The sequence below is a fragment of the Sebastes umbrosus genome, chromosome 18 (assembly GCF_015220745.1).
Source record: "Sebastes umbrosus isolate fSebUmb1 chromosome 18, fSebUmb1.pri, whole genome shotgun sequence".
In the NCBI taxonomy this organism is placed as follows: Eukaryota; Metazoa; Chordata; class Actinopteri; order Perciformes; family Sebastidae; genus Sebastes; species Sebastes umbrosus.
Window position 1 is genome coordinate 20,134,590 of NC_051286.1, and position 13,366 is coordinate 20,147,955.

The 13,366-nt window shown below is 40.2% G+C and overlaps 1 protein-coding gene across 1 annotated transcript; it reads left to right on the forward strand.

Annotated features, from left to right (window-relative positions):
* The first annotated feature begins 160 nt into the window (after positions 1–160).
* On the forward strand, positions 161–12,972 carry fkbp1b (FKBP prolyl isomerase 1B). The gene is made up of 4 exons (XM_037751208.1): positions 161–377; positions 2,688–2,735; positions 11,007–11,119; positions 12,175–12,972. The coding sequence occupies exons 1-4, from the start codon at positions 341–343 to the stop codon at positions 12,301–12,303; spliced, it is 327 nt and encodes a 108-aa protein (XP_037607136.1). The 5' UTR covers positions 161–340; the 3' UTR covers positions 12,304–12,972.
* Positions 12,973–13,366: the final 394 nt, after the last annotated feature.

Consider the following 13,366-nt stretch of genomic DNA (forward strand, 5'->3'; position numbering starts at 1 on the left):
TTGTGACGCTCCGTTTCTCGAATCGCGACGCCACGCTACCAGAATGCATTGCACGGCTGCTTAACTAGGACAATGAATGGGGAGCCTGTGGACACGTACCATTATCGTTCACTTAAAAGAGCCGGCTCTTTGCTACGACTCGTTCGCGACGACACATCACTACTTGGCTGCAGCTCCGGGTCGGTGGTGGTGGTCGGTTAACGTGAATGCATGATATTTCCACCGATCATATAGCCGCACTTGTAGTCTGCAAAACGGGCAACATTGGCTGTCGAAACGGCTTTTTAAGCTGTATGTTTCAGAGCTCATTTTTTGTAAAGTAGCCCACTGTAGTGCGACCATGGGCGTGGATGTCGAGACAATATCTCCCGGTGATGGTAAGTTGATTTATCCGCTATGTGGGTGCTTTCATGCGGGGCTGCTGCTGGTGGTGGTGGTGGTGGTGGTGGTGGGGCTCGGTAGTTAAATATCAAGATAATCTACACAACATGTCATGTTCAGTGTGTGATAGTTTGCTTGATAGATAGGTTGCAACTAAAAATAGTGTTATTGATATTATTAGAGGTCTGTAAAGCCTATTATTATTATTATTATTGTAGTTATTCATCATCACTGACGCCTGCACCGCATCTTTCTAGAACTCTCCACACTTTACATTACTGTAGCAACTCATAACCTAATAACTGCGCATAATATAATAATTTAAATGTAATAAAAGCTCCTAATGTAATAAACTCTGGGCATAATGCAATATTTTATATTTATTTATATTTTTATATAAAGTAATACGTTATTACATTATGAGTACATTATTACATTATAAACTTAGCAAAAAAAATGATGAATAATGTAATAAAGTCAGCAATGTAATAATAATTAAAAAAAAGAGTACTCCTTGTATTCTTAAACCATAGGAACCCTCTAGTTTTACTTGACACAAGTGGAATAGATAACTTAAAGCAACTATCTGTTTGGTCTAGAGGACATGTTCATCAATCAGTTGATGAAGCCTCTTGGATGTGAGACTACAAGATATCCAGTGACTTGGACAAAAGGAGAACCTTTACAGAGATGATGCTGAATACTGGTATACTGGTGATTCTTAGCATGTGAAATAATTGTTCAATATATAATTATTCCAGTTCTTCAGTACTTTTTTTGGGGGGGTATGGGGACCCTTCTTACATTACATTAAAGGGACTGTTTGTAAGAATCAGAAATGCTTGTTAACAGCGACACCTGTGGCCGTTAAGTCAACGAAAGTCAGCGTCGGGCTCGCGCTTGTGCTCGCTCTACATAGACATGAATGAGCATCGCTCAAAACAGTGAGGCGACACACGTCAGCTAAAACCACAATATCACTCTATATTTCACCTGCTTGGCAGTAATGCTAGCTGACCAGACGAAGGTCTCTCCATGAATCAGTGCTGATTCTAGTGTTGGCTTTTCCTGCTTCAGCCTCCCGACCAGGAACAGGGAAGACATCCGCACCTGGTCGGAGATGATAACGTTTCTCGCTGCAAGTTAGGGTTTACAACTGAGAGAGTGTCAGGGTCAGCATGAGAGATATTGATACTAGGGCCTGAATAAGGGCCAACATCAGGGACAGTATCAGAATCCCTAGTGGGACTGCATTGAGGCAAGTCTGAGGGACTGCATTGAGGCCCGTGTGAGGGACTGCACTGAGGTACAGCATTGAGATCAGTATGAGATACAGTAGTGAGACAAGCGTGAGGGACTGCATTGAAGCCAGCATGAAGTAAAGCGTTGGGATCAGCGTGAGGTACAGCATTGAGGCCTGCGTGAGGGACTGCATTGAAGATTGTTACCTAAATGGTTTGCTGCTTGGATCAGCTAACAACAGTAACAGTAACTGGAATAATTATGTATTGAACAATTATTTCACATGCTAAGAATTACCAGTATATTAAATTCAGCATCATCTCTGTAAAGGTTCTCATTTGTCCAAGTCACTGGATATCTTGTAGTCTCACATCCAAGAGGCTTCATCAATATGGAACTGATTGACGAAGATGTCCTCTAGACCAAACAGACAAAGTCCAGTTGCTTTAAATTATCTACTCCACTTGTGTCATGTAAAACTAGAGGGATCCTACTATATCCTATTATTCATCTTTTTTTTGTGCTAAGTTTATAATGTTGTCATATGTTCTCATTATGTAATAACTTATAACGTTATGAACAAAACTGTTATTATGTTATGCGCTCAAGGTTTTATTACATTATGTGCTGATTATTACATTATGAGCGTTTATTACATTTAAATTATTACATGATGCGCAGTTATTACGTTATGAGTTGCTACAAATGCTTTAACTCTGACAAGCTTAATCTGCAAGTCTCTTTAAATTGAGAATTTGCTCACAATGTAACTAAGATTTGGTGGACAGGATAAAAGTAAGGTCAGTTTAGGTAGACTCCTCAAGGCTTATTTCTCTCTAATAACACATTTAGTGGCGTTTGATAGCCCCTTGCGCTGTAAAAAGAAGCCTCCAGGCTAAAGGTTCAAAATGTGGATGAGACTAACTCGCATATCTAACTTCAAGGCATAAGGAGGGGATTGGTATTTCTGCCTTGAACACCTCACCAGACTTAACCCAGTCATTGTTATTCTATAAAACAAGCCAGACAGTTTCTAACCCTTGTTTTCTCTCTCTTCTCAACAGGAAGAACATTTCCAAAGAAGGGCCAGTCATGTGTTGTTCATTACATAGGTAACTGACCCTTTCTTTGCTTCTGGGGAACCAGACGTTTTTCCTGTCTCCTCATTGAGACAGGAAATTGGCTCTGTTTGTGTGTTTTTGACAATATCAGGAGCTCAGTTTGCAGCCCAGCTCTCACACTGTACACAGTCTGCCAGACATGTATGCACCTGTGTGTCGCTTAAAGTTTCAAAGATGAGGTAGGAGCAGACACCGCACCCAGAAAATAGAATATTTCTTTTGCTTGGTAGGAGGAATTTAGTGTCTTGTGGTGTCAATGCCACTTTTAGAGACTGTTGGAACTTGCACAATGCACAAAGATAGAATACACATGTGCACACACGCAGACACACACATGCTTTCCTGTTTGTCTCCTGTCAGATTGCCCAATTGTGAGGCGGGGCGGCAAGACGCTGAGACGTTTGGGAAATAAATTTGGGTTATTCGGTGCCCCGGGGTTGGCAGTCCAGACAACTAGGTCAGACAGAAAGTAAACAAAACCTAGTTCACAGTCATCAGTCTGTCTGAGTATCTGTTATTACATGGCTAGAAAAGCTACCACACACTCCCTGGCTAAACAGGTTTGATTGTGTGTGAGTGTTGTTGTACTGTATGTGAATGTGTATGGCCAGTTCTTGCTTGTCCCTGTTGCAGTAGATTTCCCATCCATCATTTAAAGTGGGTTCACGTGGTTGTCTTTTTAATCTGTTACAACATGAATTATTTGGCTTCTTTGACTTTCTTAGTATTTAGTTTAGCAGAAGAATATCCCCTTTGTTCGACTAGTGTGTGTGTGAAATGATAGTCAGGCCTAGATAACAAATGTGTTGTTCTTTTTGGGACAGTGGAAAAAGTAACCAAATTTCCCTTTGGGCCTGATCTCTGCTGAGATACAGTACATCCCGGTTTGGAGTCTTGCATAGTGAGGGGTCTGTTAGTCACTCGGTCTTTGTCTGGTGGCTCTGATTCAGTCTACCTACCATTATTTGGTTTACAAAAGCAGATAATGTGTTTTAGTCTCCATCTGTACCTCAACCACCACTCTGAGGTTTGTACTTATTGTGAATCTTGAGCTCCATTGTTACAGTCACATCTGTTTTCTGTTGTACGCATCACCTCCCTGAATGGAACAAAACTGGCCACAGTGTCCTGTCTGTTACCAGGACCTTTTGTGTGCATTATAATACCCATTCTACCATACTATTTTAGTATGAAAGAAAAAGATTTAATATAAAAAATACCAGGATATCCTACTGCATCTGGTCACTTTTGGCAATAATCTAAAACCCTTTTTTTTTGAGTAAGCCAATGCAATGCTAACTTCCTGGTTGGCCTACAAAAATATGTCATCCCTTGAGTACTGTATATGAGCAAGAGGGTCAAAGCTCAAGGCGCAATGTTATGACGAAGTAGTATGTCCCAATTGTATGCATACTGCATGCAACAGTACGTACTTTGTAAGGGCAGCTGCAGTACGTACTAAAAGTAAAAAGAAAAAGTTTGAGATTTGGAACGCAGTCCTTGTTTTTCCCTTTTTGACTCACAGGATTTAGGTTACCCATAAGCTCCTGCTATCTTGGCAGTGATGGCACACGAAATGCAGAGTTACGCCAAAGCAGGTTGGCCAATGTAACACAAAAAGAGCTATGGATGTATTATTGTATCAGCAGGGGAAACGCGTTGGCAGTGGAAAAAGAATGTGCCGGTATTTAAAAAAGGAACACCACCCAAATTCTAACATGTTATACTGTATCCATGGCCTAGTAAAGTTCAGTCAATATTTGTGAACATGAGCTACTCTCTCTCAAAGCCAGAAACCAGAGAAGTAAGTCTCAGACTTGTGATGTCATAGGGTATAATGTCTGGAGCTGTTCCACAGACAATGAAAAGAGAGGTCTTAGATAATAGGAATAACATGTATGAATTTTTGAAAATGGGTGTAGTTCCCCTTTAAAGTCAGAGCTGCACACCGCGTGAAAATAAGACCTTAGTGTTGAACACAAGCCAGGAGATTAGCTTAAGAATGTGGTTTTCTTAGAGAAAATTTGAGCATTCGTATTGTAATAAGTAGTGTTAGATGTACAGTATGTACCTCACAGTAAGTAAGGCATGTATGCACCTGTCAGCAAGTCACACATTATATAATAATGAGGTATTTCTCATTGAATTTAACTCCCTCTACATTTTTTGTTGTGTATAATTTAACAGGCGAAAAAGTAATCATAGAACAAGATGAAATAATGTTCTATTTGTGGGTTAGTTAGCCTGGAATTTGTATGAAAGCTAAACTTAATGAGGATTTAAGATAACATACTTACTTTTCAGGCCAGTAGGCTGTAGTAAAGACAGACATTAACCCACATATGTTTTATTTAAAAACTCAAATACAAGATTAGTCCAAGATCTGATAAGGAGATAATACTGGTAATAGAGGTTAGCTGTAGATCTGGGGCTCAAGCCTTTTTCCAAGTCCTCCAGCTGGGCTGGCTGTTAGTGCAAAACCACAGACTGCACCCTCCACTGCACCGGTGTTAGTTTTCCAGATAGCAGAGCTAAGAGAAACCATAAGGGTGGGAAGAGAGTGATTTCCCAACACATAATGGGATTGGAAACCACTCTGTTTCCAGCATTTAACATTAGGGAGACTCTCTCACTCGCTCACTGCTCTACCTTTTTGATCCTCTCTTTCACCTTTGGGATTTTAAACATGCAGACACACACATGCCAGAGCACAGAGACACACAGATATGTAAGTGAACCCACCCTTCCTCCTCTCTGACTCTGGTGGGAGTTGCGGTCGCCCAAATTAGCAGAGTGCTCATTGCCACGAGGCAGGTAAGGGCTCTCTCTGGCTTGGACAAAAATAATTAGGAGAGCTGCTCACTCTTTCACACGCAGTCTTGTTTCTGTCACGATATCGGACTACGAGTCTGTTCACAGAGCAGCAGCAGCTCTATCTGTAGCACAGACAAGCAGTCTGGTGGTGGGTCAAATTGGCCTGAGACCTGTTATCCTCTATGGATTAACTTTCACTGGCCTTGCTAGGCCTTCACACATATAAACACTGGGCTAAGTTACAAATGTATATGACTGACCATAGGCTGTATATACACAGTATGAAGTGGACGTAGTCACCGTGACGTTACCCATTGGTTTGTGGACTGACATTTTGAAGCCTCAAGTTTGGCATTTTGGCTGTCACCATGTTGGTTTCTTTGCAACCAGAAGGGACACGAGAGGGTGGAGCTAAGTACAACCGAACGCTGAATAACACATTTTAAGGTGACCAAAATGTTACCAGTAATTTTTATGAACTGAAAACACACTGTGAAAGGGTTAAAGATGTAAAACGGAAACACGGACAGACCGGACAACGCTGTGGTAGCGACCTGTCAATCACAAAGTAGCCACGCCCTAAAGCATCCCCTGCTTTATGGTCTATTTGACTCTAAATGGGACCATAATTTACTGAATGAACATCATGCTGTATTGAAGAAGACTTGAAACTAGTGATTTAGAACATAAACTCATGTTTACAATGTTTACTGAGGTAATAAATCAAGTGAGAAGTAGGCTCATTTTCTCATAGACTTCTATACAATCAGACTTCTTTTTGCAACCAGAGGAGTCGCCCCCTGCTGGCTATGAGAAAAAAATGCAACTTTAAGGTGCTTCCGCATTGGCTTCACTTTCTCAGACCCAGGAGTTTCCCACTGTGACTGACCATTGGCTTGAAAAGCTAATGGTAAACTGCCTGATTCAAAGGCAGATCATAGATTTGAAGAGCTGTTAGGGGTTTAGAGGCTTCCGTTCCCTGTTTTTTGCGCCAGGCTGAGCCAGCAATCCTTCAATCGCATGCTCATTTCTCCCTGTGAGTCTCACAGAAGGCAGAAAATGGAAGCAGGTCTGATATCAATCAATATGAAGAAAACTACAGCAGCCTGCGGGGTTTCTGTGATTATTCAAGTTTGGCACCAGGCTATGACGATAAACAGCCTCATCGGTCTCCACTGACAAAAGACACGTGAGCTTCGGGAGCCACAGGCTTACTGGATATGATGTCATGCCTAAATGTGGACGTCATTCCTTACCATGTTTGAGCTCCGGACTTCACCGTGAAACGTGCCGAAGCCGCGACCTAATGGCTCTCAGCGTGTGTGACACAGAAATAGATAGACACGGGGTCGTGTGTCAGGAGATGAAACAAACTCGCCTTCCAAGGGAGAATGTTGTGATTGAATGCCGCGGTTAAGTGTTCAATCCCAACATTGTAGAGTTAAAGAAAAGCAAGAAAAGAGTTGACATACAGCTTCCAAATTAGGACAAAAAAAATCAGCTTGAGCTTTTGTTGAATTATGGCCCCAAGGTGTCTTGGTGGGGGAACGCCACATCATTCAACATTGAGTTGTATTTGACCTTTTAACAGCTTGTAGAGAGTAGGCACCATATCTCCTTTAAGTGCCCCTACAGAGAAGATGGGAGTGGAGGATATGTGGAGAAATATGACAGCGGTGTTATAGCACATAAATAATTATCCAGCAAACCCCGCTGGTCCAGGACACCCCATATCTAATAATGATAGGATTAGAGTAACTTTTGAGTCACTGCTGAGGATGATTTTCAGGCTGTCCTTGCTGCAGCAGCAAACTTGCTCCTAAAACTCGTAATAACACATCGCACCTGCTCCCAGTTTGTCTTGATATATTAATGAAGCATGAGCACCATTTTATTCCTTCCATTGAGACATGCATGCTCGCAGCTGTGAAACGCGGCAACACGTATAAGTTTGTCGTAGTCAGATAGCTTTTACACGCATCTCATTTCATCCACACTCGGGCCAAGGGCGGGGTGGGGGGTGGGGGTGGCGGGGTGTTGTTGTGCTGGCAGGCACAGGGGGGTTGAGACAGGATACAGTAAACTGAGTAAAAATAACCCCACCCCTGTGCACCACAGATTTTTTTTTGCAGATCTAGCCAGAGCACTACCAAGTGGAAGCCTTTCACGAGGAGAGAGTCTGGGAGTCAGCCTCAGGAAGGGACAAGGCCCTGCTTTATTTTTGCAAAGACCCCACCCGTGCTTAGCTGTCCAAAGAGTGATAACGGAGCACTGATACATGTGGGGCGGAGGAGTACTTCTGGATGTTTTTCCTTTCCTACAAGATACAGTCTGACAGTGGAACATGCATGCACCTGTTTAGCTTTGCTCTCTTTATATACTGTATATCTTTTGACAAGAACCGAAGGTAGCATAGAATATAACACAATGCATTACCATGCTGTAAGTCAGGGGAATATTGGGATCCACATCTCTCTACTGTGTGTTTGTTTCCACAGGAAACAAGAAGCAGGTGGTGTTTTCTTTCTCAAACTGTTTTCTTAGCCAGTTGCCAGTGTGTACCACATTCCACGGTGCTCACCAACAAGAGTGTTACGTTTTCTGTTGTAGGCTTTTACACCAGCAGTCTTTGAACAGACACCTCAAACAATCAGTAAGACTAATTAGAAGGGATATCATAATACCAGAAATTTAGTTGTCAATACCAATATCAGTGAAACTCGACGAATCTCGATACCACGGTACGAAACAAAAGTAAAACAATAAATCCCATTTTTGTTAGGAAGTTAAAAAGGTCACAATTCCCTCTCTATTATCTATTTTGTATTGATTTAAAAGCATTTCCTTCAAACAACTCTATTTATTAAAGTTTCTCACCAAAAACTAGAATTTACAAGATAACATTTGAAAACATGATAACAACGTTAGAATTTACCTTCGCCCAATACTCATTTTTACTGAATAGAGCCTAATGTAATAACGTAAATCAATGGCACCTCCCTTGTTGAAATCGGCATGACAAGAGCTAGTTAACACCCAGTAAGCAGCACACTCCTGTACAGATCTAATGGCTAACGTTAACTAGCTCTCGTCCTGCCAATTTCAACATAGATTTGTTGTTTGCAATGTAGCATTATCAGGGAAAAAATAGGGTGCATCACCTGGACACGTCGATAGTGAGTTTACTGCGTCTTAAACACATTTTCTGTGGTCCCCAGGATGACGGGACGACGTTAGTCTCGAGCCCTGACGGTAACTGCAGTACTGTAGCAAAACAGGTACTGTCATATTTTCAGAATTTTGGCATAGACTTGGTACCGAAGTATCGGTTCTCTTGACATCCCTACTAATTAGTGCAATGCCCAGGATATGATCCCTCACTGGCTTCCCACCCGTGAACGTTGCCAATCAGTATTTCCTTGCAATTTGCAGCCTCCGCTGCCAGAAACTGAAACGGCTTTTCTGCAGATGACTGTAACTTGAATGCCCTGTAGCAGGTGGCATTTGCCTCGGTGTGTGCACTTGATGACTCCACGGTTGGACCGAGCTACTGTGATTCTTGGAAATGATGGACCTACTAAGTTTAGGGGGAATGAAAGGGGAGAAGCAGTACAGTACCGACATTCATATGACTAGATGACTGCAGTGAGCGCACAACTTTAAATGCCAAGTATTCACACTTCTGAATTACGACAGAGAAAGATACAGTAAAGCAAAAAGGACTGTCACAGAGCAACCTCCAAAATGCAAGTGGATGTTGTGGAAAGTTATTGCATGGCGCCACTTTGACTCGCTGATGCGTGACTAGTTTTAAAAAGCTAATCATTCATAATAGGCGTTGTGGATGAAATCTTCAATCATGGTATGTCATTTTTATATCAGAATAATGATATATAACATAATGTACATTTTGTGGAAACTCAATTGACGAACAATTTGTAGATAAAATAACATTTGCTTTTGTCTAATGCAGGGAATTAAATACCTGACAGATCAAAGTAGGGCTGGGCAATATGACGATATATATCGTCAATGCAATATAAAAATGTTAAATATATTTTCTATATGGTTTCTATCCCGATATTAGCTAAGCTTATACTTATTTATTTTTTTCTCTATAATTTCACTTAAAACGGTTATGTTCATTTTGTACTCAAGTTCTTAAAATGAGAAAATACTCAGTACTTTTCATTTGTCAAGTATTTAATTCACACAGGATTATACAAAAATATGCATGTGGTTATTCCATATAGACTATTTATTACAAGAAAACATGCTATATCGTGATATATATCGTTAACGAGAAATTATCTATATTGGAATATAAGATTCTGACCATATCGCCCAGCCCTATATCAAAGTACTTCATCAGAATAATTTTGTAAATCCAATATTGCCATTAAAAACTCATAAAAAATTATTTGCATCATTGATCACGATGGACTAATGTAAACAGATTCATTCATTCATTTCCCACACTGAATTGTCTAGTACTGACTCCTTATAGATTTATTACATAAATGATGTATTTCTCCCAGACAGCTAGGTATAAAGTAGGATATTGACACTCTCATATATTGGTCTCTTTATGCAGATTGAGACTAATCGTGTACGAAACATGAGACAAATTCATGCTCATTGTTTTGGTGACTATGCTAATCTTTGTTTGTCGGTGCCCTTTGCATCACATTAGTTGTAAAATCTAGTGGAGGTCATTTAATATGCCCTTCTATGACAAGCACTGTACTTCGGCTAAAGTTCTCTGAAAATTGTTCGCCTACAGCTAGATATGGCTTGTTCCTCAAATATATGTTGTGCACAGAATGTAATAAACTGCCTCATCGACTTGCTCTCTTGGACATCGAAAGGGTTAAAAAGTTCATTTGAGTCATCAATGTAATACAACATCACTTGAAATGAAGTGGAGCCAGTGTCTTTAGTAGTATTTAATGGCCCCAACGGGTCGGTCAGTGTTCTGAAGGAACAGTCCTGCACTGCTCCGCCTTTGTTACCCTTTTCTCCCCGTGGTCTAGATACAGGCAAGCAGTGGCCTAGTTAACTTTAAAAATAATCCACCAAACCAGGCCAATGGTTCCTGATTCACATTCCCTTTGTTCATTTGCGTAATTGAAACAGACCCAAGATCCCGATAACAAGCCCCGCCAGAATAATTCCTCAGTCTGGAGCCAGAATGACTTTATTCCTTTAATCTTCCAAAACATTAGCCAGTGAGGAAAGGGCGTGCATTGATCTGGCATCGCACTGTGATAAAAGACGATAATGAATTAGGCACAGTATTAGTCATGAGAGCATTTAACTATGCAGATGTGGAAAATAGCCAAGAAAGTCGGTGTGTGTTTAAGACTTTTTGTTTTGTATCAGATGACCAAAATGTGGTAGTTGCTTCACTACTCTCTGAATTTTGTTAATGTAGTTTCTCTTTGGCAGGTATGCTGCAGAACGGGAAGAAGTTTGACTCCTCCCGAGACAGGAACAAGCCCTTTAAGTTCAAGCTTGGAAAGAGTGAGGTCATTAAGGGCTGGGAGGACGGAGTAGCACAGGTAAGAGAGCAAAGTTAATGCAGCACGTCTTTGACCCTTTGTTGCATAGTTTGCATTAAATGTCTCATTACTACTATTACTTACATTTGTGATGTTTAAAGGAATCACACCAACCAGATAGTTGCTGCTTTTATTATCGTCAAACTTATATTGTACTGTATGATACAGTAAAGGAGACATCTGAGACTGAAGAGTCAGCAAGAATCGCCAACACTTCATTTTACAGGTCTGCAAATTTCATTGTAATTAGGCAATAATTAGCAAGTAACCTATTTTAAAAATGTTTTTGAAGTACTGCCAAATTACCCCAATATTTACCTCAAAATCTGTCCAAAATTACTTTATTTTAAATTACTTTACTTTTTCTTGTTTATTATTTAACAAGAAAAAGAAAGAACCACACGGACCTAGGGGAAATTGCCTCTTTTGTGGAGGAGGAATGACTTTTTTTCTAGTAAAGTTATGACTTTATTCTCATAATATTACGACTTTTTTTTCTTGAAATTATATTACTTTATTCTCATTAAATTATGACTTTTTTTCTCGTAATGTTATGACTTTATTCTCGAAATCTCTCAAAACAAATTTTCTCCTCAATGTGGCCCTAATACTGCGTCATACCCTAGAACCTGAATACTTTGGTCATTTTAAAAAGCTCTAATTATAACAGGGCTCCCCCCGGGGGCAACCGAACTTTATCCTTTTCACATTGTCTGTGTTTCCTTATCGTCAGTCGTCTGGGTTTCAAATGACTGGTGGAATTTGCAGGAATGCAATTTCCTATTGCAACTGTAAATGTTTGGCTATCAAGTCTCAAGTCATGAATGTAGTATTTTTCCCAAGGTGCTTTAAATTGCATTGCCATGTAGAAATATTATAAAGACAGTGTTGGCTATGATGTATTTCTTATCTCAAGCACATTTTAGGTCGCTGTGTTGAATTTTCTACTCTACTAAAAAGAACAGAAACCAGTGTTGTGTAGGGCTTTAAAACATCATAAAAACAGAGCATCAGCTGCATACTCAGTCATGTTTTCCTTTTCTCCTGTGCTTCAGATGAGCCTGGGCCAAAGGGCAAAAATCACCTGCACACCTGATATGGCTTATGGATTAACAGGCCACCCCGGGGTCATCCCCCCGAACGCCACGCTCATATTCGATGTGGAACTGCTCAAGCTGGAGTGATGCCCGAGGTTAAATACGAAGGGTGAAGCTTAATGAGGCTGCGTTCGCCACAACCTGTTTCCACAGGGAGACCATACTCGGCTGCTGCCTCCCGCCATCAACCTACTCTTCTATGATTTCTACAGTCTTCTTTAGTTCAATATTTAAACGTATCTACTGCTGCTTTGTTGTTGCCATCTTGTCATAATAGATCCTGCAAGAAAAGATTGACATGCAAGACTTTTTTCCACACACACCACAGTTTGGTTTCTGTTTGCTATTTTGTTTAATTTCATTTAAAGTTGTAAATTTTGTTGAACCATGAGGAAATCAGTCATCTGGTGAAAAGCCGTACTGCATTGCAATCACAACATATACCGCCTTACAGTTTCAACAACAGAGGAAGGGTACATACGTTGAAAGTACATACTGTAACTTCTGCTCTGTATCTTAACTGGGCATTATATACCACTGTCTGCATTGCCACTTTGATAAGGTTTGTCCTGCTGAATGCTCTGAATGATGTTGCTATGTGTAGTATATTTTATATCCCTCATAAACATTTACTGCAAGTGTACCCTATTCAATATAGACTAATACAATACTGTACAGAACTCTATGAAAGCCATTGCTACTATGACAGTTCATCGACCAACTCTTGAATAAAAATGGCATGTATTGTGTTGAGGAGTCAGTGTACTGTGTGTGATTTATGAGGAAATTATTAAGTGATAATCATGGATGTATTATTAGGTCTTATTATAGATCCACGGTGGTAATAAAAAGATTTGCAAAATGAGTTACAGCATGTTTGGTGGGATGTTAGACGGGCTTCTCTAGCAACATTGCCTCCTAATGGCAGACTTTATAAAAATGCAAAGTACACCAACAATCTAAATTATTCATAGTACTAATAATGAAGTGTTTATTGTGACTTGTATCCATTCTACAAAGCAAATGGGATGAACAAACTTCACTAACATTATGTAATATTAAATAACACACAACTGGAATAAAACCTGGAATGTACTAACGGTAGCTTTTATAGTAGTTTTTATAATACTTAATTTCAAAAGTTCAATAC